The sequence below is a fragment of the Trachemys scripta genome, chromosome 6 (genome assembly GCF_013100865.1).
Source record: "Trachemys scripta elegans isolate TJP31775 chromosome 6, CAS_Tse_1.0, whole genome shotgun sequence".
Classification (NCBI taxonomy): domain Eukaryota; kingdom Metazoa; phylum Chordata; order Testudines; family Emydidae; genus Trachemys; species Trachemys scripta.
The window spans coordinates 110483219-110505247 of record NC_048303.1 but is presented as its reverse complement, the minus strand read 5'-3'; the positions used below and the strand labels follow the sequence as shown (position 1 = coordinate 110505247).

The window sequence follows — 22029 nt, the reverse complement described above, 5'->3', positions numbered from 1 at the left end:
TATATATATATACTTAATTTCAAGCAGGTGAGTAGTGCCATTGGCCTCAGTGGGATTTCTTACCTGTTTAAAGTTAGGTACATGTGTAAATGTTTGCAAGATGAGGGCCTTAATGGATTTTACTTTCCTGAGATTACAGGACTGAATGTATCTGTTCTATAGTACCACAGCTCAGATGTCAGATCTTACTGTAGTTCAGTTCTGATGTCTGCAGCACCGCACTACAATCAGAATATTAAGGCCTGAACATTCTATCATGCATCCCACATGTTAGAGTAGGCAGCATCAGGCATGTTGACTCAATCATGAACTCTCCTCTCCTGTGACAAGCAGGCCCTTAAAGCCACAGTGGTTGGGGCTGAGGTCCAGTTGTAACTTTTGCCAACATTGCTGTGTAGAAATAAATGATACATCTGAAGAGAGAGTGTGTACTTACCCTTCTCACATGTTTTCCCCATAAAGCCTGGAGGGCAAATGCATTCTCCAGTATCTTCGTGACATATGCCATTGTTCATGCACACCGGGCAGATGGAGCTGCACCTCGGGCCCCACTTCTGAGCTGCACAGCCTTTTATGCAAAAAGTATAATAGTAAATTGTTTCCTTTCTCACACACTCACAAACTATACAAACCACGACGATCTGTCTGATCAAAGTGATAACACTGGCTTTGTATATAGCGCCTCTGATTCATAGGGACCCTAAAGGGCTTTAAAAACTATACACACTATATTAAGTGTCACTTTGTTTGCTACAGAAATACAGTCATCTCTCAAGTGGAACAGAGCAGCTGTTTATCAGCGCACTGTAACTCTACACCACGCTTTTAAGAAAGGAAGCAAAGTAGAATTTCGCTATTTGAAATTGAAGGGAGGATTTAATGCAGGAATTGCACTCACTGGTATTCAGCAGAGTTGCACTGTCTGGGCAAGGATGTTATGTTTAACATTTCTGCTCTGATAAATACCCAGGACTATGACTACAAATACTCAGGAGCTCAGTTACATCTGATCTGAAAGATGTGGTGCTTATAACATGCCAGCAGGTTTAAGTTCAACATTTCTGGCTTTGTGCCTGTGGTTGGCAATCTGAGAAAATTTCTGTCACAGTATTCTTCTTTCAAGGAGACAAAAACATATTAGGGCTAATTCACCCACTATCTTTGCTGGAGTTATACCAGGGATCAGTATGGCACACTGTTATCTCCATAAACTGTTTAAAAACAATCAATAGAAGTGTAAACACAAACTCCTGTCTTGATCATTGTTTACCATTTCCTAGGCTGATAAGCTACTAAGGGCCGGTTCCTGAACTCTGGAAACCAATAGAAATTTTGCCATTGTCTTCAAGAGGGGCAAAAACCGGGCCCTAAACTGCATTACAAGCACAAACATCATGCTAGACCTGTTCCTGCAAGATGCTGGAGGAACTGCAGGGAGCTCCCAGGGCTCAGCAGTGTTCAGTATGTGACCCTCTCTCAGTAAGTATACTTCCTATGATCTTCTAATGCAAAGCCATGATTGTGAAGGTGATGATGGAAAATTCTTGAGGCAGCTCCAATAACAGAGAAACATGACTAGAGAAATCCAGACTTGGGCTGGAATTTTCAGATTTAAGCTTGCATTTAATGTGGCAACGTGGCATTTGGATGTCAAAAGAGGCCCCAAGTCCTCTAGACATCTAAACAGAATTTTCACTGGCTGGCACCTACTAGGAAATCCTATGGTAAAACCCCAAAGACCAAACTCTGGGTCAGAGTCATGTTGATGGAGCTGCCCAAGACAGCATTTTTGAAAGCTGGGCTCCCACCTTTTCAAAAGCAGCATCAGCATGCACAAAGTAGGCAGATAGGGCCAAAATCCCTGCTTCGAGTCAAACGGTCTCAGTTTGCACCAACTGAGAATTTGGCCCCTGTTTTGCTTTTACAAAGGTTGGCGCTCCATTTTATTGTAACACCACTTCAAAACACAAAAACAAAGACTGCTCAACACACAAAAGAGGGAAACTTACGTCTTACTATCAGCCTTGTATAAGCAGTGGTGAAGGTGTTTCCTCCTATGTATCTGGCAGAGTAGACCCCTGCTTCAGAGCAGGTCACTTCTAGCACATTTGGCACTTCATGCCTGGGCACAGAGTGAATGAAAGAACCTGAGAGAAGGGCATAAAAAACATCATAATAGAGCAGAACATCCATTTAACCCTTCACAAGAGGAGCTCAGGTCAGCCAGTGAGGGAAGACATCTCAGATGAAGCAAGCTGTCTACCACGCAAAACAAATCTGTTGACCATTACACAGTTGGGGCATAAAACCTCTTCTTTGCCTCTCCTCCAGCTGCCACTGCATAGGAGTTGAACAACCCGGTAATTAATGTCTGAAGAATGTAGCTGCAGGGATACTCACTGTGCCATCAGTGAACTGCAGAATTCTGCTTGTTTTAGAGGATCAGCTCACCTTGTGCTTCAGCTAGTCAGATGCCAGCTTATTCGTATGGTGTGGTACATGTGTATGTATATTTGCAAATATTTCCTTTGATGAATAAGGTCACTTTGGATGGCCTCTTCTCTATGGTTTCACACTTTCATACATATATAAGTGGTGGCCATTAGTTAGGCCCTGATCATGTAAAGTAGGATAACCATACGTCCGGATTTTCCCGGACATGTCCGGCTTTTTGGTCATCAAATCCCCGTCCGGGGGGAAATTCCAAAAAGCCGGACATGTCCGGGAAAATAGGGAGGGGTTGTGGGGCTTTGATCCGCGCTGGGGCCGGAGCCGCAGCCGCTGGGGCCGGCGGTGCTTGGCCGCTGGCCGGCGGCGGTGCTGGGGCTGGCCGGCGGCGGTGCTGGGGCTGGGGCCGGTGCCGGACGGGACAGTGCCGCTGGGGCCCGATCCGAGCTGGAGTCTCCGGGGCCGGAGCCACTCGGTTGGGGCCGGTGCCCGTGCCCCGGGGCCTGAGCCGAGCTGGAGCCGCTGGGGCCGGGGCGGGACGGAGCCGCTCAGCCGGGGCCAGCGCACTCGGCCGGAACCAGGGCCGGTGCCCCGGGGCCCGAGCCGGGCCAGAGCCACCGGGGCTGGAGCCGGTGCCCGTGTCCCAGTGCTGGTGCCCGTGTCCCGGGGCCCGAGCCAAGCTGGAGCCGCCGGGGCTGGGGCGGGCGCGCTCTGCTGGAACCAGGGCCAGTGCCCCGGGGCCTGAGCTGAGCTGGGCTGGAGCCACCGGGGCTGGAGCCGGTGCCCGTGTCCCGGGGCCCGTGTCCCAGGGCCCAAGCCAAGCTGGAGCTGCCGGGGCCGGGCGGGCCGGAGCCGCTGGGGTCAGAGCCGCTCGGCCGGGACCAGTGCCCCGGGGCCCGAGCCGAGCTGGAACCGCCGAGGCCGGGGCTGGCGCGCTCCGCCAGAACCGGGACCAGCACCCCAGGACCCGAGTCGAGTCAGGCCGGAGCCGCCGGGGCCGGAGCCCCTCGGCCAGGGCCAGTGCCCCGGGGCCTGAACCAAGCTGGAACCGCCGGGGCTGGCGCGCTCGGCTGGAACTGGGGCTGGCGCCCCAGGGCCCAAGCCGAGCTGGGCCTGAGCCGCTCGGCCAGGGGGCCGGACTGGGCCGCACCTGCTCGTGCCCCCCCCACCCCAGCTTACCTGCTGCCTGCCTCCCTGTTTCAGGCTTCCCGCAAACATTTGATTCGCGGGAAGCAGGGGAGGGGGAGGGGGAGGAGCAGGGGGCGGAGCATTCAGGGGAGGGGCAGAGTTGGGGCGGGGACTTTGGGAAAGGGGCGGAGTTGGGGTGGGGGCGGGGCCCCTTGGAGTGTCCTCTTTTTGTTATTTTAAAAAATGGTAACCCTATGTAAAGTGATTCACAAACACAGACCCTTACTCCCTTGTGGAATCCTGTTGGTCTCTCCATTCCTTAAGCTCGGGCAGGGGGTAAGCTATGTAGCAATGGGAACCTAAATCATGGAGCAGAGAGTAAATTGAAAAAGAGGAAGTGGGGCAGAAGCACTTAGAGCAGCATAGCACAGGAGATATTGAGGGATGCAAGGCAGAGATACAAGGGCGGGGAGTTATAAGATTAAAAGCAAAGGCACAACAACTGGGGAACTGAAGAGCACAAGGGATTGTGGAGGGGAAGCAAATAATTTGATCAACGCTGTTTCTAGGGTTGGCAATCTGGCTCCTTCTCTGCACTAAATGCACAAGAAATGATGCTTCCTTTAATTGCACAGCAAGAGCATCACCAGTAATTATTTTAATGTAGTGGCACAGGTGCTAGGATATCACAGTGATGGGTGAGGGGAAAATAGAGAGAGAGAGTCGTTACCGTTTTTGTAGATCACTGCATCTTCCTCCATTGCAATCTTTCTGATGAAGGAAATGTTCACATGTTCTCCCTTGTTCACTGTCATAGTTAAGGCCACTGGGAGGAAAGAAGCTAAAATAAAAATGGTCAAAACATGGGATCAATGACTATAAATATTATCAATGACTGTGATTCCCCTAAACTGAAAGCTGGAGGATAATCTACAGCAGAATCATCACTGGTGATTTATATGTTTAGATTTCCTTTGCCATCAGCAGCCCCTGCTCTGTGTTTCAGCAGTGGCATGGGTGGGTGGGCATATAGGTGCTTGAACAATAAGGTGGTGTAACTAGAAGCAAGGAGAGGAAATTAATAATAATGTTAATACTGGCTGGATAACTGGAAACAATTCCTAACCAAGAGAACCAACCAGTTTTAGAATAATTTCCCAAGTCTTTTTAGCCCTAGGGACAATTTTTATAAATAGATTGGGTAAGGTACTGGGTAAATTTACTAGGAAAAGATCTTTCACTGGCAAAGAAAGTTTCCATGATGTAGTGAAATGCAACAATGTCAGGACATCAGTGTCATATAAGGCCTACTGGAAGACAGAAATAGCATAGTGTAGTGCTCAAAATTAGCTCACCACACTTTCCACAAGTACTGAAAGACACCATTCCTTACTGAGGACAACAGAATAAATGTATTCTGAGAAGGGTTGGGCAACATTTTTCAATCAAATTTTTTTCTATCTGAATATATCTTTTCATCAAAATCTAAACGTTGCATGGGAAAATATGCAGTTCAATGCATTTTTTAAAAATTCTTGAACTGGAAAATTCAAAACAAAAAAATGCACAAAACACAAACCTATTTTCACACACTTTCCTGCTGTTTTCCAATCTTTTCCAGCTGGAAAACAGTAAATAAGTGTGAAAAGTGAGTTTCATTCATTTTCACACCTTTTTTGTCTATTTACCAGTGGAGGAAAGGGAGTAGGGGAGTGAGAAACCTGAAAATCCAGAAACCAATAATGGGGGGGAAAAAAAAAAAATTTTAAGCAAAAATTCACAAAAAATTTCAGTTGCAAAAGATTTTGATACAAAATTAAATCAAGTTTGATTTAATTTCATTTTGAAAATTCCTGTGGAAAACTTGGGATTTTTTTGAGGGAAAAATTTTCTGACCAGCTCTAAATCTGAGATTCCAGGCCAAACTCTTCTTGTGATAATATTGGGGGGGAGGAGGGAGAGGGAGGGGCGGACATTATAAAAGCTATCCTACTAAATTAGAAAATTCTGATTTTTCAAACTGAACTTTGGGGATATTCAGATCTCAGTCTGGATCTAAACCTCACACTTTAGGCCCATTTTTACTGAGGACAATGAGTACACTCTCAGAGGGATGGGACACTGTGTTTTACTGCTTCCTTCTGTGTCTTCTTATTTTTTTCCCAAGGATTTCTAGCTTTTCTTTGGGTAGGTCCCTTCCATACCACGGTTTGCTTCCTTCCACCTTCCAAGGTCTTGCAGTGCAGTCACCCTCCTCATGGCTAAAAGGGCTGAATTTTACCTCCTCCAGAATCTGCTAAAGCCAATCTGAGTCTCCACTGGAATAAGTTCTTATGCTCTGGGTCCTATTCTACTGCCGTCCCATTTATAGGATATTTTATTTAGGGTAAAGGATGTGCAGCCTACAGACCAGTATGAATTATGGGGTAAATTTTTCAGACACTTTTCCATTCAGTTATGCTCACACTACTTGCCCCCACCCTTTGTGCGAACATTCAAGCAAGCACATTTTGGTTTGTACCAAAGATCATGGAAAGCAAATTTTGGGCCTGTAGCTGAAATTTGTTCACTGAAGTAATTAAATTCATTTTAGATGGAAGTGGAAGTAGTTTATAAATGCTAGGTCAGAAACAAAAGCCAAAGAACAAAAACAACAACAAAAAATAACATGTGGCTTCTGTCACCATCTATCTGTATTAGGTATTTAGTTCATTGTCTGGAAAAACTTAGATGGAATCATTTCCCATCAGAAAATGAATTTCCATTGAAGTAAAAATGCTTTGAGAAATCATATTAATTTTCCCAAAAATGTGTTTAGGAGAAAACCTACAAAAAAGCCCTCACAATGTTAAACCATTCCATTTTGACATTTTCAGAATGAGAAGTTTTGAGTTTTCATTTTGAAATGACTTATTTCCATTTTGAAATGACATATAAAGACACTTTAAATGCTGTATTATATTATATGCAGTGTTGTTTTAGCCATGTTGGTCCCAGGATATTAGAGAGAAAACGTGGGTGAGGTAATATCTTTTATTGGACCAATTTCTGTTGATGAGGAAGACAAACTTTTGGGCCACACAGAGGTCTAGGTCTTCAGGTCTAGGAAACTAACTCAGAGTGTCACTCCTTGTCTCTCTCACCAACACAAGTTGGCCCAACTATGCAAGTAGTTCTATTCACTTCAGTGAAATTACTCATGTGCGTAAAATTAAGCACACGCAAAAGTGTTTGCAGGTTTGCGGCCTTGCACAGTATTATCTAGGCCAGGGGTCGGCAACCTACGGCATGCGTGCCAAAGGTGGCACGCGAGCTGATTTTGCCTGGCAAGCTGCTGCCATCTGGGGTCCCGGCTGCCGGCCCCGCTCAGCCCACTGCCGGCTGAGTGAATGGAACCCCAGGCCGGCAGGAGGCTGAGCGGGGCCGGTGGCCGGGACCCCAGACCGGCCGCAGGCGCGCCCCCCGGCTCTGCCCTCACCGCGCTCTGGTTCTGCGGCTCGGGCGCGGGGCCCTGAGCCTGCTCTGGGAGGGGCAGTGGTAGCGGCTCACACTCCCGGGAGCCACAGAGCCCGAGCGCGGCGAGGGGGCAGCCGGGGGGTGCGCAGGGACCGCCACCCGCATGCATCCGCTGCAGGAGCCACCCCGGGGGGGGGGGGGACCGGGCCGCAGCCTGGGCAGGCGCCCCCCTGGATCCTCCCTCACTGCGCTTGGGTTCTGCGGCTCCCGGAAATGTGAGCCATTGCCGCCGCCCCTCCCAGAGCTCTCCCCCTCCCACTGCCTCAGCACTCTGCGGGGGAGGGGCTGTTCCCGCGGCAGCCTGCAGTGTGTTTTGCCTCCACATGGAGGCAGAGTCTGACCGGCGTGGGCATGGTAAGGGGAGTCCTGGGGGGCAGGCAGGGAGCAGGGGAAGGGTCGGGAGTTCTGGTGGGGGGTCTCTCAGGGGGCGGGGAGTGGTTGGATGGGGCGTGGGAGTCCCGGGGGTCTGTCTGGGGGCGGGGGTGTGGATAAGGGTTGGGGCAGTCAGGGGGTAGGGTCCTAGGGAGTAGTTAGGGTGGGGGGGTGTCTCAGGAGGGGGCAGTCAGCGGACAAGGAACAGGGAGGCTTAGGTAGGGGATGGGGTTCTGGAGGGCAGTTAGGGGCAGGGGTCCCAGGAGGGGGAAGTCAGGGGTCAAGGAGCAAAACTGCAATCTATGTGTGAACAGAAAATAAAGCAAAATTTTAAAAAATAAGTTTCTTGCAACAATGATTCAACCAGCTCTACTAAAGTGTTTGATCCCAAGACTACATCCACAGTCGGAGCTGGGGGGTGATTCCCAGCACACGTAGACATACTTGCACCAGCTCTCATTGAACTAGCGAGCTAAGAAGAGTGATGTAGGCATGGCAACACTGGAAGCAGCAAGCAGCGGTATGGGCTCGCCACCCTAAGTATGGCTTGTAGTCAGGGCTGACAGCTCATGTCGCCTCCTGCCACTACCTATGTTACCATGGCTACACTACTTTTTGAGTGCAACTAGCTCACTGAGAGCTAGCCCGAGTATGTCTGTGCTAGCTGGGAACTGCACCCTATCTCCAAGTATTGGGGTGTTCGGTTCGGTGGCTTTTTGTTTTAAATGTAGACAGCTAGTATTAATTGTTGTTTTTCATGAGAAATTCACTTTACAGTTCAGCTTTTATTTTTCCTTTCTATTTTCTTTGTGTGAGTTGTTTAGTTTATCCATGGGACCTTTTCTTCACAGCATTGTTGTAATGGAAAGGAACCCACATTCCTTGGTGGGCTCCGTTCCAATGTATTTTTAGCTTATGGTCTGCATTTAATTAATTATTTTACAATATGAGCCCACTCCTTAAAGAGACACAATGAACTGAGGTATAGAAGTGCCCCAGCTCTCTTTGGCTTACATGTCTATAAATCCATAACCATCCCTTCCTCTGTAGAGAGATTCAGTTGTGTTACAATTTTTTCCCCTTCAGTCACTAGGAATAGATTCTATACTATACATACTATATGCCAGGCAAGTCTAGAGTATACAGGATATAGGAGAACTGGCCCTCTACTTTGAAAATGTTATATGTAGACTCATGCAGAAAATGTTCTTCCTTTACATTTTCACATTATAAAGGCCAAGAATGTCAAAAATGAATAGCTTAAGTTAGGCTCTTACGTCCATATCTAGGCACATAGGCCCCAATAAAGCATATAAGCATGTACTTAAGCATGTGAGCAATCCCATTAAAGTCAATGGGACTATTCATATACTTAAAGTTAAGCACATGCTTAAGTGGTGTGATGGAGAGGGGCCCAAAGCAACTGCTAGATTTTCAAAATTGCCAGTCATTCAATAGCTCCCGTTGTCTTCAGTTGGACACACGGTGCACCTTTCAACTCATCTGATGAGAAGAAACCCTTAGTGTATTCAGAAGCCTTTAAAATTATTCAGACAATAACTGTGGAGAGGAAAAAAGCCTATTTGCCAGCTACAGTAGTTTTGCCAAACCCCGCAGCCCTTCCCTGACCTCCCTTTCCTCTCCCTGTGGCCTTTAATAGCTTTAAGAATTTCTACCATGTCTCTTTCTAACCCATCCAGAAGCTTACTAGTCAATGCACATAACAGGCTCTCTGATGAGATCCATATCAGCCAAAGCTTTTAGCAAAGATCATCTGAAAAGTAGAAATGCAATAATCAAGACCCCCAAAATGCCCCGTCTAAATCCATGTACAGCTGGTAAGAAGAGTATATCTCCTCTGGATATAACAGATTTAGCCTGGGTGATCCACATATCGGGCTCTCAAGTCAAGTCTCTCTTCCCAGGCACGTAGCCCTTGACCTTAAAGAGCTACAATGGGCTCAGCACCCATCATCTCATCTGCTGAGGAACACAAGAAGTCAAGAGAACATCACCCCAATAACCTGCTATCTACACTGGCTTCCTGTTAGATACAAGGCCAAATTCAAGATTTTGGCCCTCATCTTCAAAGCCTTTCGTAGATTGTTACCTGAGGGTCTGCCTCACCTGCTTGGTCATGAACCCCCTCCTTCCCTCCTCCTCCCGCATTGAACAGAACAATGGAACTGGCAACCTCAAGAGTGAGATGTATGTGAGTACAAGGGACAGAGCTTTCTGGGTGACAGGCCTGAGAATCAGGAGTACACTCTCAGCAGAGGCCAGAACAACCACAAACCTTATCACCTTCAGAGTAAAATGCAAAATCCACCTGGCCTACTCACACCACATTACAACAAAGAAACTTCAGCCCTGCTCACTGGGGAGAGAGAGCAAGAGAAAGTGTTGTTATATGTTCACTCTACAATTCCCATCATCTTGACAGTATTTGTACACAATAACGGATTTGCAGGCTGAGTGGGGGTGTTTGAACTGTTGGTACCACAACATATTGTGCTAAATATTAGTGATGGGTGAACTTCAAAAGGTTTGAATATTTGATGAAGTGCAGAAAATTATCTAAAAGTTCTTATGTTTCTCTGGAGCTTATGCCAAGCTCTTTGCTTTAGAACTCAGCCTGGAAGTCCCATGAGATCTATCTATCTTTCTATCCCCATCCACCCCATCTATCTAATCTATCTATCTATCTATCTATCCCCATCCACCCATCTATGTATCCCCATCCACCCACTCTATCTATCTATCTATCTATCTATCTATACCCATCCACCCCCTCTATCTATCTATCCCTATCCACCCCCTCTAGCTATCTATCCCCATCCACCCCCTCTATCTATCTATCTATCTATCTATCTATCTATCCCCATCCACCCCATCCATCTATCTATCTATCTATCTATCCCCATCCACCCTCTGTATCTATCTATCTAATATTGTTGCCCACCACATTGATATCAGAGCACCTTCCGCATAAAAGAGATTGGCAATAGTGAAATTCTTGGTGGACTGTGTGGAGTCTCTTGCCTTGTCTACGCAGCATGACAAAGTGCACTAGAGGAGCCCAGTTTATAAAGCCCTCTGTGCTGTACTCTAACTGCTCTGTATAGACCCTGCTGGTGCACTCTAAAAGGTACCTAGTTCCTGATACCTTTTAAAGCACGCCAGCAGGGTCTACACAGGGCAGTTAGAGTGTAACAAGTTAGAGTGAGGTTTGCTGTACGGTGTAGACAAACCCTCTGGTTTTTCTCAGTTTATGGAAATTACTTGGGGTAGCGGTCACGTTTTTAAAGTGCTTTGAAGATGAAAGGCCCAATGTAAGAGTTACTGTAGTTATTGCTTTGTGGGTTCAATGAGGCCACAATGGTTTTTCTTGCCATATTTTATTGCTTTCATTTTGTGCTGCTGGGTATAAGAGAAAAATACTAACTCAGAACATTAACCAAATGTTTCTGAGCCTCAGAAAAGATTGGTTTGGATTTGGGCCAGATAAGTTCTTAGTGAATCCAGGCCACTTTGCTCACTCTGGATCCACTACTATACCTGCTCCTGTTATTTAAGGGTAGCAGCCAAACTGCAAGCAGATGTCCCCTAGTGGGGCTCGCACATCTCTGGTCTGACCAGCATACAGTACCTCCTAGTGGCATCTTCATTGTACGTATCCTTGTCACCTCATCTTTGACTTTCCCTTCACAGTAGTAAGCTCCGATAGTTTCACCAGCTTGTTCCCTTTTCCACACCACTTTTTTGGCTGTTCCTCTCTTCTCGTCTTCAGTAACTTCCAGAGGGTCCTGGTGTTGGCTCATCAAGGCCTCATAGTCTCGCCCTATTGTGACAGACTCACGGGAACTCCATCTGGCTGCAATGCAGATAAGCGATGTCTCTGAGTTGCTCACTAGAGGGAGTGAATTGATCAACACCAGGTCCAGCGCTGCCTCCACTTTACCTACAAACAAACAACAGGTGAAGGGATTTTTCTGCAGAGTCTGAGTATTGCTTTTAGTTCTGATTGTTCACATAGGGGCTTTTGAAGTAATAATATATGGAGATATACCTATCTCATAGAACTGGAAGTGACCCTGAAAGGTCATCCAGACCAGACCCCTGCCTTTACTAGCAGGACCAAATACTGATTTTGCCCCAGATCCCTAAGTGGCCCCCTCAAGGGCTGAACTCACAACCCTGCTTTTAGCAGGCCAATGCTCAAACCACTGAGCTATCCCTGCACCCCACTCAGTGCTTCCCCAGTGCTTACTGAACACTGAACTAAAATAAAATGGCTGCATGTAAATATTCTGTTCTAGTTACTTTGGGAACAAACCCTGAGCCCAGATGGTGCCTTAGGAATGTGTGGAAGGAGAGGACCCTCCACTCATGGCTTTCCCCAGTTTGTGCAGAATGGGAAGTGAGCCACCTCTCTGGCAACACAGACCCTTTCCTCACACCTCTTCATAGTGAGGAGTGATGCAAAGGATCCGACATCCAAACCTATGGAACATGCTTTAAGATCAGCACTAAGAAGTAGGGAGACTGTTGTGTCATCACTGCGGATATAATTGCATGCATGGATCAGTGGCCATGCACTTGCTCCAAGTAGCCGTCGACTGATGTATACAAATAATAGCATCTATTTTATCGTTCATGAGCTTCCTTATTTGGGCCTTCATTTTTATGGGAAGAATTTGTACCAGGAAAAATTGAGACCAGTATCTAAAAATATGCCTCTACGAGCCAATCATACTCCCATATTTCAAATTTCTGAGCTAGTTTCTCCACTGCTTTGTACCTTGTGACCCATGCACATCTGAATGGAAAACATTAGCAAATCAAAATGCCCTCTTTATGCCCACTTTGCCAAGGTGCCAATGGCTAGGCAAAGTGCAGGACAGTGGAGAATCAGATCCCTGTTTGCATCAAAGAAAATCCCCTTTTTCTTACCCTAACATTGCTAATTATATGTTGGCTGTTTCGTGCTCTACAGAATCTAAAATTACTTTAAAACTAAGAACTTAAACTCTCTCCCATTACCCCCTTCCCTCACTGATCTACAGTCTAGTATGGTTATCGCTTTAAAACCCAAATGAGAACAACAAACAACAGAGTTACAGGGGTTCCTTACAGTTTTCAGTGATCAGTGTTTCCAACAGTTAACGACGTGCAATTTACGAAAGCACTTAAGTTCCAGCACATGCTTACTGGCTTTCCAACAAGTACGTATTACTTACATTTTGATAGTCTGGACATGTCACATAGCCATAGGAACTAATAATAAAATAATAAAATAATAATAATAATAACAACAAATATTTTGGACATCTGAGGTGTCTCCCATAGATCTGAAAGTGTTTTTCAACCATTTAACCAATGAAGACTCACAACATGGCCAAGATGTAAGTATTTATTATCTCCATTTTACAGACTGGAAAACTGAGGCAAAAAGGAGGTTAAGTGACATTCCAGAGGACATAAGAAGTCTGTGGCAGAGAGCTAAATAGAAACCAGACTTTCTAACTCCTAATCTTGTGAGTTTGCCAATAGATAAGGCTCCCTTTAATAAATGTAACTGACTTGAAATACTATGGTGATAGGTACTGTTTAAAAATGGCAGATAGATACAGAGAGAGAAAGAGAGAAGGCTAATTACAATGTTTTCTCTTGGAAAGTGTTTTAAGTCTTAGTTGTTGAGGGAGTGAGATACAGAACCCCTTATGATCAGTGCTTTCGGTTTTGGAAATAAGGGTAAGGAGTAGGGGAATGCTGTCATTTTTCAGCTAAAATGCAAACAATAATTGATTTCTGTTAAGCATCGCCTTTATTTTCCAGCTTTAGATTCAGCTGTATTTTGTGTGTATACCAGCAGGCTCTCTGCAGTCGGTATTTTGTGCCATTCCGTTTGCAAACAGCTTTCAGTTTTGAAACAAGGAGTATAGCCCTAGATAAAGAGGTCAAAGGGGAGCAGTGCTTACTGCAGATTCTGAATGTGTGGGTGTGTATTTTGTGCTTTAGTCCAAGGGAGGAGGTACCTCACGGCATGCAATGCCAGCAGCTTCTCAGGGGGAATTAGTATCTTAAGACACACTGACACCCATCCCTCCCAGCCAGAGTGCTGCAGTTACCACCCTTTCATGTGCCAACCCAGATAACTTATGTTACATAACAGAGAAATAAAACCTTCTGGAAAGAATGTAGCAGCCATTAAAATAAATGTTGTATAAAGCCAAGGGTCAAAGAAGTCAAGTCATCCTGTAGCACATTACAGAAATAACTCGTTTGAATACAGCTAAAGTTAAGTAGCTGTACAATGCAATCATGGCCAGTTGGGTGTGTGCATTTTATTCATTTTTTATTTACTGCATATATAGGGTCTAAGCATGCAATCTCTACTCACATGAGCAGTTCTTCCTTGCTCACTCTGGGGCCAAGTCTCCTCTTGCTTTTAACCAGGGTAAATCAGAAGCCATTCCACTGAAGTCAATATTTAAGGATGAAGGTTCTACAACAGTTGTCTATGTATGTTTCCTACAGAGCATTGAGTGCTTACTGGAAAGACACATACCTCTATAGAAGTCAAGGGAGCTAGAGCAGCTGAGGAGCCATCCCATATTCTGGCAATTTATAACTAAACTTGGGCCTGAACCAACACTGGATCCTAATTTCCCCAAACTCTGGAGAAGTTCAGATTCAAATCTGGATCCCAACTCCATGACTGGGGGGGATTGTTACGTGTAACGTGTTCCCCTGGAGTGGTGGAGCTTGAGGCAAGGTTGCAAATTCGAATGAAAATGCATTGATGTAGCCGAGAGGGAAGGGCTTCCATAGCACCGACATGGACACAAATATCCCCCCCAACCCTGGTCACCTGTGGTGGTGGGATGGGTCAGCATCCCCATGCTGACCTGGTCTGAAGCTGCCACAGCAAGTCATTCTCCAGATCTCTAGCCCTTAAAGGGGCACATACCTTTTTGACAAGTCAGACAACTCCCCCCCACACACACACCTCCTTTAATGTGCAGTCAGGTAATTTGCTTACACGAACATAGATTTCAAGTCCAAAATATAAAAATAAAGAGAACATCTTTCTCCTGCATTGCAGGAGAATTTTAATACCCCTCAAAAGCAGCAGAATCTTAGTCTGGGGCCTAAGTCTTGTGTAGGCATTGATCCCGGTGCAAAGTGGGTATAGTGAGTAGGCATTGATCCCGGTGCAAAGTGGGTATAATGAGTGTCAAATCAGAATGGAAGCACTTTACACCCAATTTGCCCTCTCTTTGCAGAGGTGAAATGACTAAACACAAGGCACAGAACAATAAAGACTCAGGCCCATAGTTTATCTAAGACCTGGCCTACACTTAAAAATTAAATCATCTAACTACATTGCTCAGGGCTGTGAGGATTGCTCACCTCCTGAACACCAAAGGTAGGTCAACCTAATCCCTTAGCTAGGTTGATGGAAGATGACTTCTGTCAATCTAGCTTCCGTCCCTGAGCTAGATGGATTAACTCTATCAAAGGAAAAACCTCTTCCACTAGGGTTACCATATCTCATAAATAAAAAAAGAGGACCCTCCACGGGCCCTGGCCCTGCCCATTTCCCCACCCCACGAAATGTTCCATAGTGCGCTTTGAAACTGGAGTAAGTCCCAATGCACTAGGGAACTTTTCGTGCCCAGCAGCAGAATCCACACAGTTCATTAGAACGGTGGGTCTCAACCAGGGGTACGTGTACCCTGGTGGTACGCAGAGGTCTTCCAGGGGGTACATCAGCTCATCTGGACATTTGCCTACTTTTACAAAGAACTAGCGAAGTCAGTACAAACTAAAATGGCATACAGACAATTACTTGTTTATACTGCTCTGTATACCATACACTGAAATGTAAGTACAATATTTATATTCCAATTGATGTATTTTACAATGATATGGTAAAAATGAGAAAGTCGGCAATTTTTCAGTAATAGTTTGGCTGTGGCACTTTTGTATTTTTATGTCTGATTTCATAAGCAAGTAGTTTTTAAGTGAGGTGTAACTTGGGGTATGCAAGACAAGTCAGACTCCTAAAAGGGATACAGTAGTCTGGAAAGGTTGAGAGCCACTGCGTTAAAGTGCAGCAGGCTAGTGCAAGATAGATTTACATCCCAGCTTGCTGTGTTCTAATTGACCATCCAGACAAGCCCCTAGGAGAAAGTGCTGATAAAGTAGATTTCTGCTGCAAGCCAACTGCCTACAGCATCCTGGCTTAGTCGCCTCTCATGGCCAAATCCTGCTATTCTTATTCAAGAGGAACTCCCGCTCCTTAGTGTGGCAAAACTCACACAAAACTAACCCTTGAAGTCAATGGGAGTTTTGCCCAACCTGTGACTGAAGGATTTAGCTCTCTGAGAACGCAATAAACACAGACAGGAAACAGCCTTTCTCTGTATCAGTGAAGATCCCCTGTGCTTCCTTGAAAAAATCCTTTGACTCCTGCCCTTCTCCTTGTAGGACTGACCTCTGCAGGAAGGCGATTTGCTGTGTATGCAAAGGGGGTTTGGGGAAAGGAGGCACCCGCAGGCGGCGAACACTGGAAATGAGAGGTGTAACTTACAGTGAATTCACTGCCAAAAGCCTATTGACACAGAGTTATGGCTGCCCAGCGCTGCCTGGTGCCCTTCCAGAACAGGAAGTGTGGCTAAACTTAATCCTCCGCTAACCAGGAAATACAGAGTTAAAGTAATGTCTGTTCCACTGCACACACACCCCCCCCACACACACACTTTACCTCTGTGGAGACAGCAATTGCCCATGTAGATACTCATGCTGCTCAGCACAACTCCACTTGAGCACAACTAATCCAAGGGTTGCACTATCCCTCACTAGACTATGTCTAGCAGGACGGATCCAGGGAATACTGTAAGTGGTTAGCACAGTGCTCACCGTCACTTCCAGTGACTGATAGTCCACGAGGGATGCCAAGGAGAAAATGGGTGGTGGGTCTAAGAGGCCAGGGGAGGCTAAGCCGCCCCAAACAGGATGCAGCGCACCATCCTCTGAAGGCCGAAAGGGTGCCCGGGCCATAGCCCAACCCGGGCTCAGCCCCGAGGCCCCACTCCCGCTTGTTCTCTTCCCTCGTGGCCCGGCCCACGCTGCTCCTCTTTCCATCCCCACTCTGCCTCTTCCCCCCGAGGTCCCCCCTGCCCACTGCTCATGCCTCTCTGCCCTTTCTGGGCGGGGGGGGAGGGAGGCACTTCATGGGATGAGGGAAAAGAAGGGAGGGTCTGGGGGGAGGGGGAAAAAGGCAGCAGGCGGAGGGCCTTAGGGAAGGGGGGAAAGGGTAGGGGGGAGCCTCGGAGAAGGGGCAGAGCACGGCCTGGGGTGAAATGGGGGTGGCGTATGAATGGGGCCTCGGGGGAGAATGCTGAGCAGGGGTGGGGGAGGGGCCATAGTCCAGGTGCCGGTGGGCCCCCCACACACACTTCTAGGAAACTTCCAGTGCTCACGCCCAGCCTCCCCAAATGCTGGAGTCATGTGCCGCCTATGGGAATATAAGAGTACTTTGCACTCTTCTCACAACCCTTTACATATTCTAAGTGTCCACCAAAACTCCTCCTTTGCAATGGCATTCACACACTGCCATGTATCCCGCCAGTCCTCTGTGCCATGCTATTGCTCCAGTTAGTGCTCAGTCAGGAGTAACTGGAAGAGATGGCTCAGAGGAATTCTCTGGCACTCATCCCAGATGCATGCCAATTTGCAGACCTAGAAAGCCTCTCTAATAATTTTTTTAATATTGCCGCCCCAGACACTAGCTGAGGCTAAAGTTGATCTGGTAATCTGTTTGGGGAGATCAGTGCCATAGTTTGAGCCACAGGTATGTGCAAAAAATATCATAAGAATGGAATAAATGTAATGACAAGTCTTTTATTTCTTGGCAATGGACCTCTGGAATGGAACCCCTTGACTCAATAATCCAAAATTTGCACCCCTAAGCCCCCTGGACCCTGATAAGGCATGGCGGTTTTCGAGACAATGTGAGTATGCGTGGGGATGTGAGAGCACTTTGAAACATTGCCTGATAACCTTCAAGTGTGGCATCCCTAGCTTTCCTTCATAAGAGCAGTCACTCAGAGTAGCTGTGCCAGCCAGACCAACAGAGAGCTCTGAGGAAACAAAAAACCCAACCACCTATCTGAGAATTGGTTAATGTTTGTACAGTGCTTTGAACAGGTAAAGTGCTATATAAGTGCATCAACTATTTATTCATTAGCATTATGATGAAGCAATGCGAGAAATGGGGAAGGAAGGCAGCAGTGGAAGGGTGGAAGGAAAAAAGCTTGTTAGGGGAGGAGTCTGAATTTTAGTCTTCGTTATTAACAACATGGTGTAATTAGGAGTTGGGAATGCTCAGCATCAAAAACAGATCCCCTTGGAATTCTGAGCATAGCAGGGAAATAACAAGAACAACACCAAGAGAGAGGTGGTATGTGAATACCATGCAGGGTCCATCTCGTAGAGTAGTGCACTGGGAAACAAGGCCCAGCGACCTCCCTGGTGCTCTGGGTTACTTTGTTACTGTGCGGCCTATTTCGATCCCATATCCAGGCAGATTTCTTCCAGGAAGCATTCACTGATTCCTTCAATCCCTTCACGGAGCAGTAGGCATTGTCCAGTGTTCCCTGTTCTGTATCACTTTCTGGATGCTATGACTCACACGTGCCCTGTTTTTTCATTCTTTTTCCCTGGTATTAAGTGGATCTGCTTGTTTCTTTTGGCCCTTGTACTCTGTTGAGGTGGAGGTCTTTGTTGTTTTTATAGGGAGAGTTGCCTTGGAGAGCTGTGCTCAGCACATGGGGACCAAGTAGGCTGGATTTCTCCACACTTCAAATACAATTAATTCCTTTCCTCCAAGGAGAAATCGGAGGCAGGAAGTAGCTGCTCAGGAAGCACTGGCAGAGGAAATTGGCCATATCCCCAAAGAATTTTCCAATGAATTCAGGTAACATGACTGTAGTGCCCAGTACAAAATCCTGCCCCACTGAAATCAGGGGCAAAACTCCCAGTGCCTCCATTGCGGCCAGGATCTCAGTCTTAGGCTTATAGCTGTCAACAACCATTTTTTAAAAAGTTGTGCCCAGGCAACAGCTGGCACTAACTAATGACATGAAACTTTTGAAATATCCTTGAAATATCCTTAAGGACGTGGGCAATGTCTGTGTGTACTTGGGACCTACACGAACCTGCATTTCCTCCTGCACTGGACAGATAGAAAGAAGCCCCTCCTGAAGTGCCAAGCTGCTCCAGTGAGATGCTCAACACCCTCAGTTGCCACGGAACTTCAATGGGAGTTGAGAGCATTGAACACTATCCAGGATCTGGCCTCCAGTCTGAATCAGGGATTGAACAGGGAAAAAATAAACCCACAAAATAAGTTCTACCCTCTTGAGATGCCACTCTCAGTGCAGACTAGAAACTTATTTTTCTTAAATGAAAGTTTAGATTCTTGCACATAAGATAGCAGCTTGGAACAGCTCTCATGATTAAAACACAGACATGGAAGTGTAGAGAGAGCTGGCTTAGATTCCTTGCTTTGCCACAAGCTTCCTGGGCAAGTCACTTAACCTTTCTGTGGCTCAGTTTCCCCATCTGTAAAATGAGATGAGAGTGGGGTGTGGTGAGATTGACTTCATTTGTATATAAACTAAGTTAAGATCCTGGAATGGAACTTGCAGAAATGCCAAGTATTATTATAGTGGTAATTTGATTGTTCCAATTACCACCCACCTGCCTTGTAGTGGAGAACCCTTCTATAACCTTTGGGGAGGTGGAAACTTATCCAAGGAATCACTTCAATACACGCATCAAACCCTTTTATCATCATGGGTAGAAACAGTGTCCTTAAATGGAGACTAAAAAGTTTAGGCTGGATTTATACAGGCCTTTGCTATTGTTGGGAAATTAAATTAGCTTTTCTAGTGACCCACCTGGGGATATGAATATAAGCCAAATAGACACCCTAGCAACAGGATGGCTAGAGTCTGTACTTGGCCTTCATCCTCAGCATAGAGAGCATGGCACATTAGCAGTTCAATGTAGGACCTTCTGCTGTGTATTTGTTATATGACATTATGCAACTATGGGTTTAAGACTAATTTAGAGTATACTGAAAACAGACAGCCCAGTTGGCCCAGGCATCAACCTCACGTCTCTCAAGCCTCTTTAAAAAAACATTTCTTCCATGAAGCCCACAAAAGTGAGTTTATCATCTAAAATAAACCCCAACCACTAAGTCTCCTGCACCTCTGGATTTCTCAGGGTGTCTATGTTTTAGATTGAAAGCTCTTTGGACTGTCTTTATTTTTGTGTATTGTACAGAAAAGAGTATATTGGCACTTTGGTGCCTCTAAACACATTCATATTAGTAGTAATACGACTAAATCTATTTAGAAACCCAGAATATATCATTTTGGCAATATTGTTAAAGAAAGTAATCAAACCTGACAGCTCCTCTTTAAAATGAATCTTTAAAATGTATTTTATTTATTATTATAAGTGCAGTACTAAATTAACCAATACTAAAATTTACAGTTATAATTTTGTTAGGCCTCACAAAGAAATGAACCAATTATGGACCTAATCCTGCCACACTTACTTATAAGAATAGAACAATCTTTCCTAATAGAGCTGGTTGAAAAATGGATACAAATTTTCACAAAAAATTGGTAAGAACATAATATAAGAACATAAGAATGGCCATACTGGGTAAGACCAAAGGTCCATCTAGCCCAGTAGCTTGTCTTCCGGCAGTGGCCAATGCCAGGTGAGAAGGACCAGAACAGGTAATCATTAAGTGATCCATTCCCTGTCGCTCATTCCCAGCTTCTGGCAAACAGAGGTAAGGGACACCATCCTGTTATTTTTGGGAGAGAGAGGAGAGTTATTGATAGGTTACACAAATGCCTCTCAGGGATGGTCTGCTTTACTTGTTCCTGCCTCAGCACATGGGGCTGGACTTGATGACTTCTCAAGGTCCCTTCCAGCCCTACATTTCTATTGAAATGTTGACGAAAAGTTTTGTCAAAATTTTCAATTTCAAAATTTCAGATCTCCTTAACTAGTGGGAGTGGTTGAAGTGAACTGTAAGAACTTCTGACATGAATAAGGATTGCGGAATTGGGCCATAAGCACAGGTTCATGATAACCAGGTCTCCCTTCTTTTTTATTTTTAATTTAAAGTATTTGCTGAATATTATGGCTCTGGTGTCCAGAGTCCATCTTATGGAATCCGAAGTCCACCGATGCCATGAAAAATGCCAAACGTTTTTGGTGACTAAAAGATAACAATGACCAGGTACTTTCTCAAACGTAGTCAAATTCTTGCATCTGAGTTCCGTTCATAATAATCATAGAAATGTAAGGCTGGAAGGGACCTCGAGAAATTATCAAATCCAGCCCCCTGTGCTGAGGCAGGAACAAGCAAATGTAGGCCATCCCTGGCAGGTGTTTGTCCAACCTTTTTCTTAAAAGCCTCCAATCATGGGGATTTCACAACCTCCCTTAGAAGACTATTCCCATACTTAACTACCCTTACAGTTAGAAAGTTTTTCCTACTATCTAACCTAAATCTCCCTTGCTACAGATTAAGCCCATTACTTCTTGTCCTACCTCTAGGCAATAGTGCCTAGCTCTTTTGATCAGATGATCTCAAAGCACTTCCCAAAGGTAAATAAATGTCATCATCTCTATTGCAGAGAGGGGGAAACAAAGGCAAAATGACTGGTCATCCAGCGAGCCATTGATAGAGCCAGGCTGAGAACCCAGGTCTTCAGAGTCCCTAGCCAGTGCAGTAGCCAGAAGACCAAACTGCCTCCTACCAAACTACCTACCCCCTTGAAAGCTCAGCCTCAGTAGAAAGACAAAGCTGATACATCATTGTAAATACATTATTATTGTTCAAGCCTGTCTCTGCCACTTAACCGCCAGAAATAATAAAATTAACGCTATCACTGATAAATAGCAGTAAGGAACAAAACTTGAAGCCTCTGATTATAGTCAGTGGAAAGAGTCCCATTGATTTAAGAACTTACCATTTAAAATATAGACATCAATTGATTCCCCTGTTCTGCTTTCTTCTTATGCATTCACTGACCCCAAGACAATTATGTGCCTGCTCTGTGTAAAGAATGGATCTCATATACTGCTGATGCCCAGATTCTGTGGGACTGAGTATATCTCACACAACACTGAAGACTTCTTCTTGAAACAGGAGGAGCTTGATGTTATCCTCTGTTGGGTTTTATAAGCTAACATGGTGGTGATGATAAAGATACCCTAGCAGAAGATGAGTTCTTCTACCAATAGTAAGGGAGGGATTTGGGTGGGAGCCTGAACCATTAAACAGTATTTGCTTTGTGGTGAAAAGTGGATCAGCACTTTGCCTTTGCTGGTTTCAGAGTAACAGCCGTGTTAGTCTGTATCCGCAAAAAGAAGAACAGGAGTACTTGTGGCACCTTAGAGACTAACAAATTTATTAGAGCATAAGCTTTCGTGGACTACAGCCCACTTCTTCGGATGCAT

General features: G+C 45.6%; 1 protein-coding gene across 2 annotated transcripts in view; it reads right to left on the bottom strand.

Annotated features, from left to right (window-relative positions):
- Positions 1-22029, bottom strand: part of TEK (TEK receptor tyrosine kinase) — a 61105-nt gene that overhangs the window by 33373 nt on the left and 5703 nt on the right. For both annotated transcript variants that reach the window (XM_034773924.1, XM_034773923.1), the window contains exons 2-5: positions 11114-11425; positions 4307-4417; positions 2010-2147; positions 437-568 (exon numbers count right to left, since the gene is read on the bottom strand). In XM_034773924.1, the coding sequence (XP_034629815.1) occupies positions 437-568; positions 2010-2147; positions 4307-4417; positions 11114-11425 (693 nt within the window). The remainder of the gene's footprint in view (positions 1-436; positions 569-2009; positions 2148-4306; positions 4418-11113; positions 11426-22029) is intronic.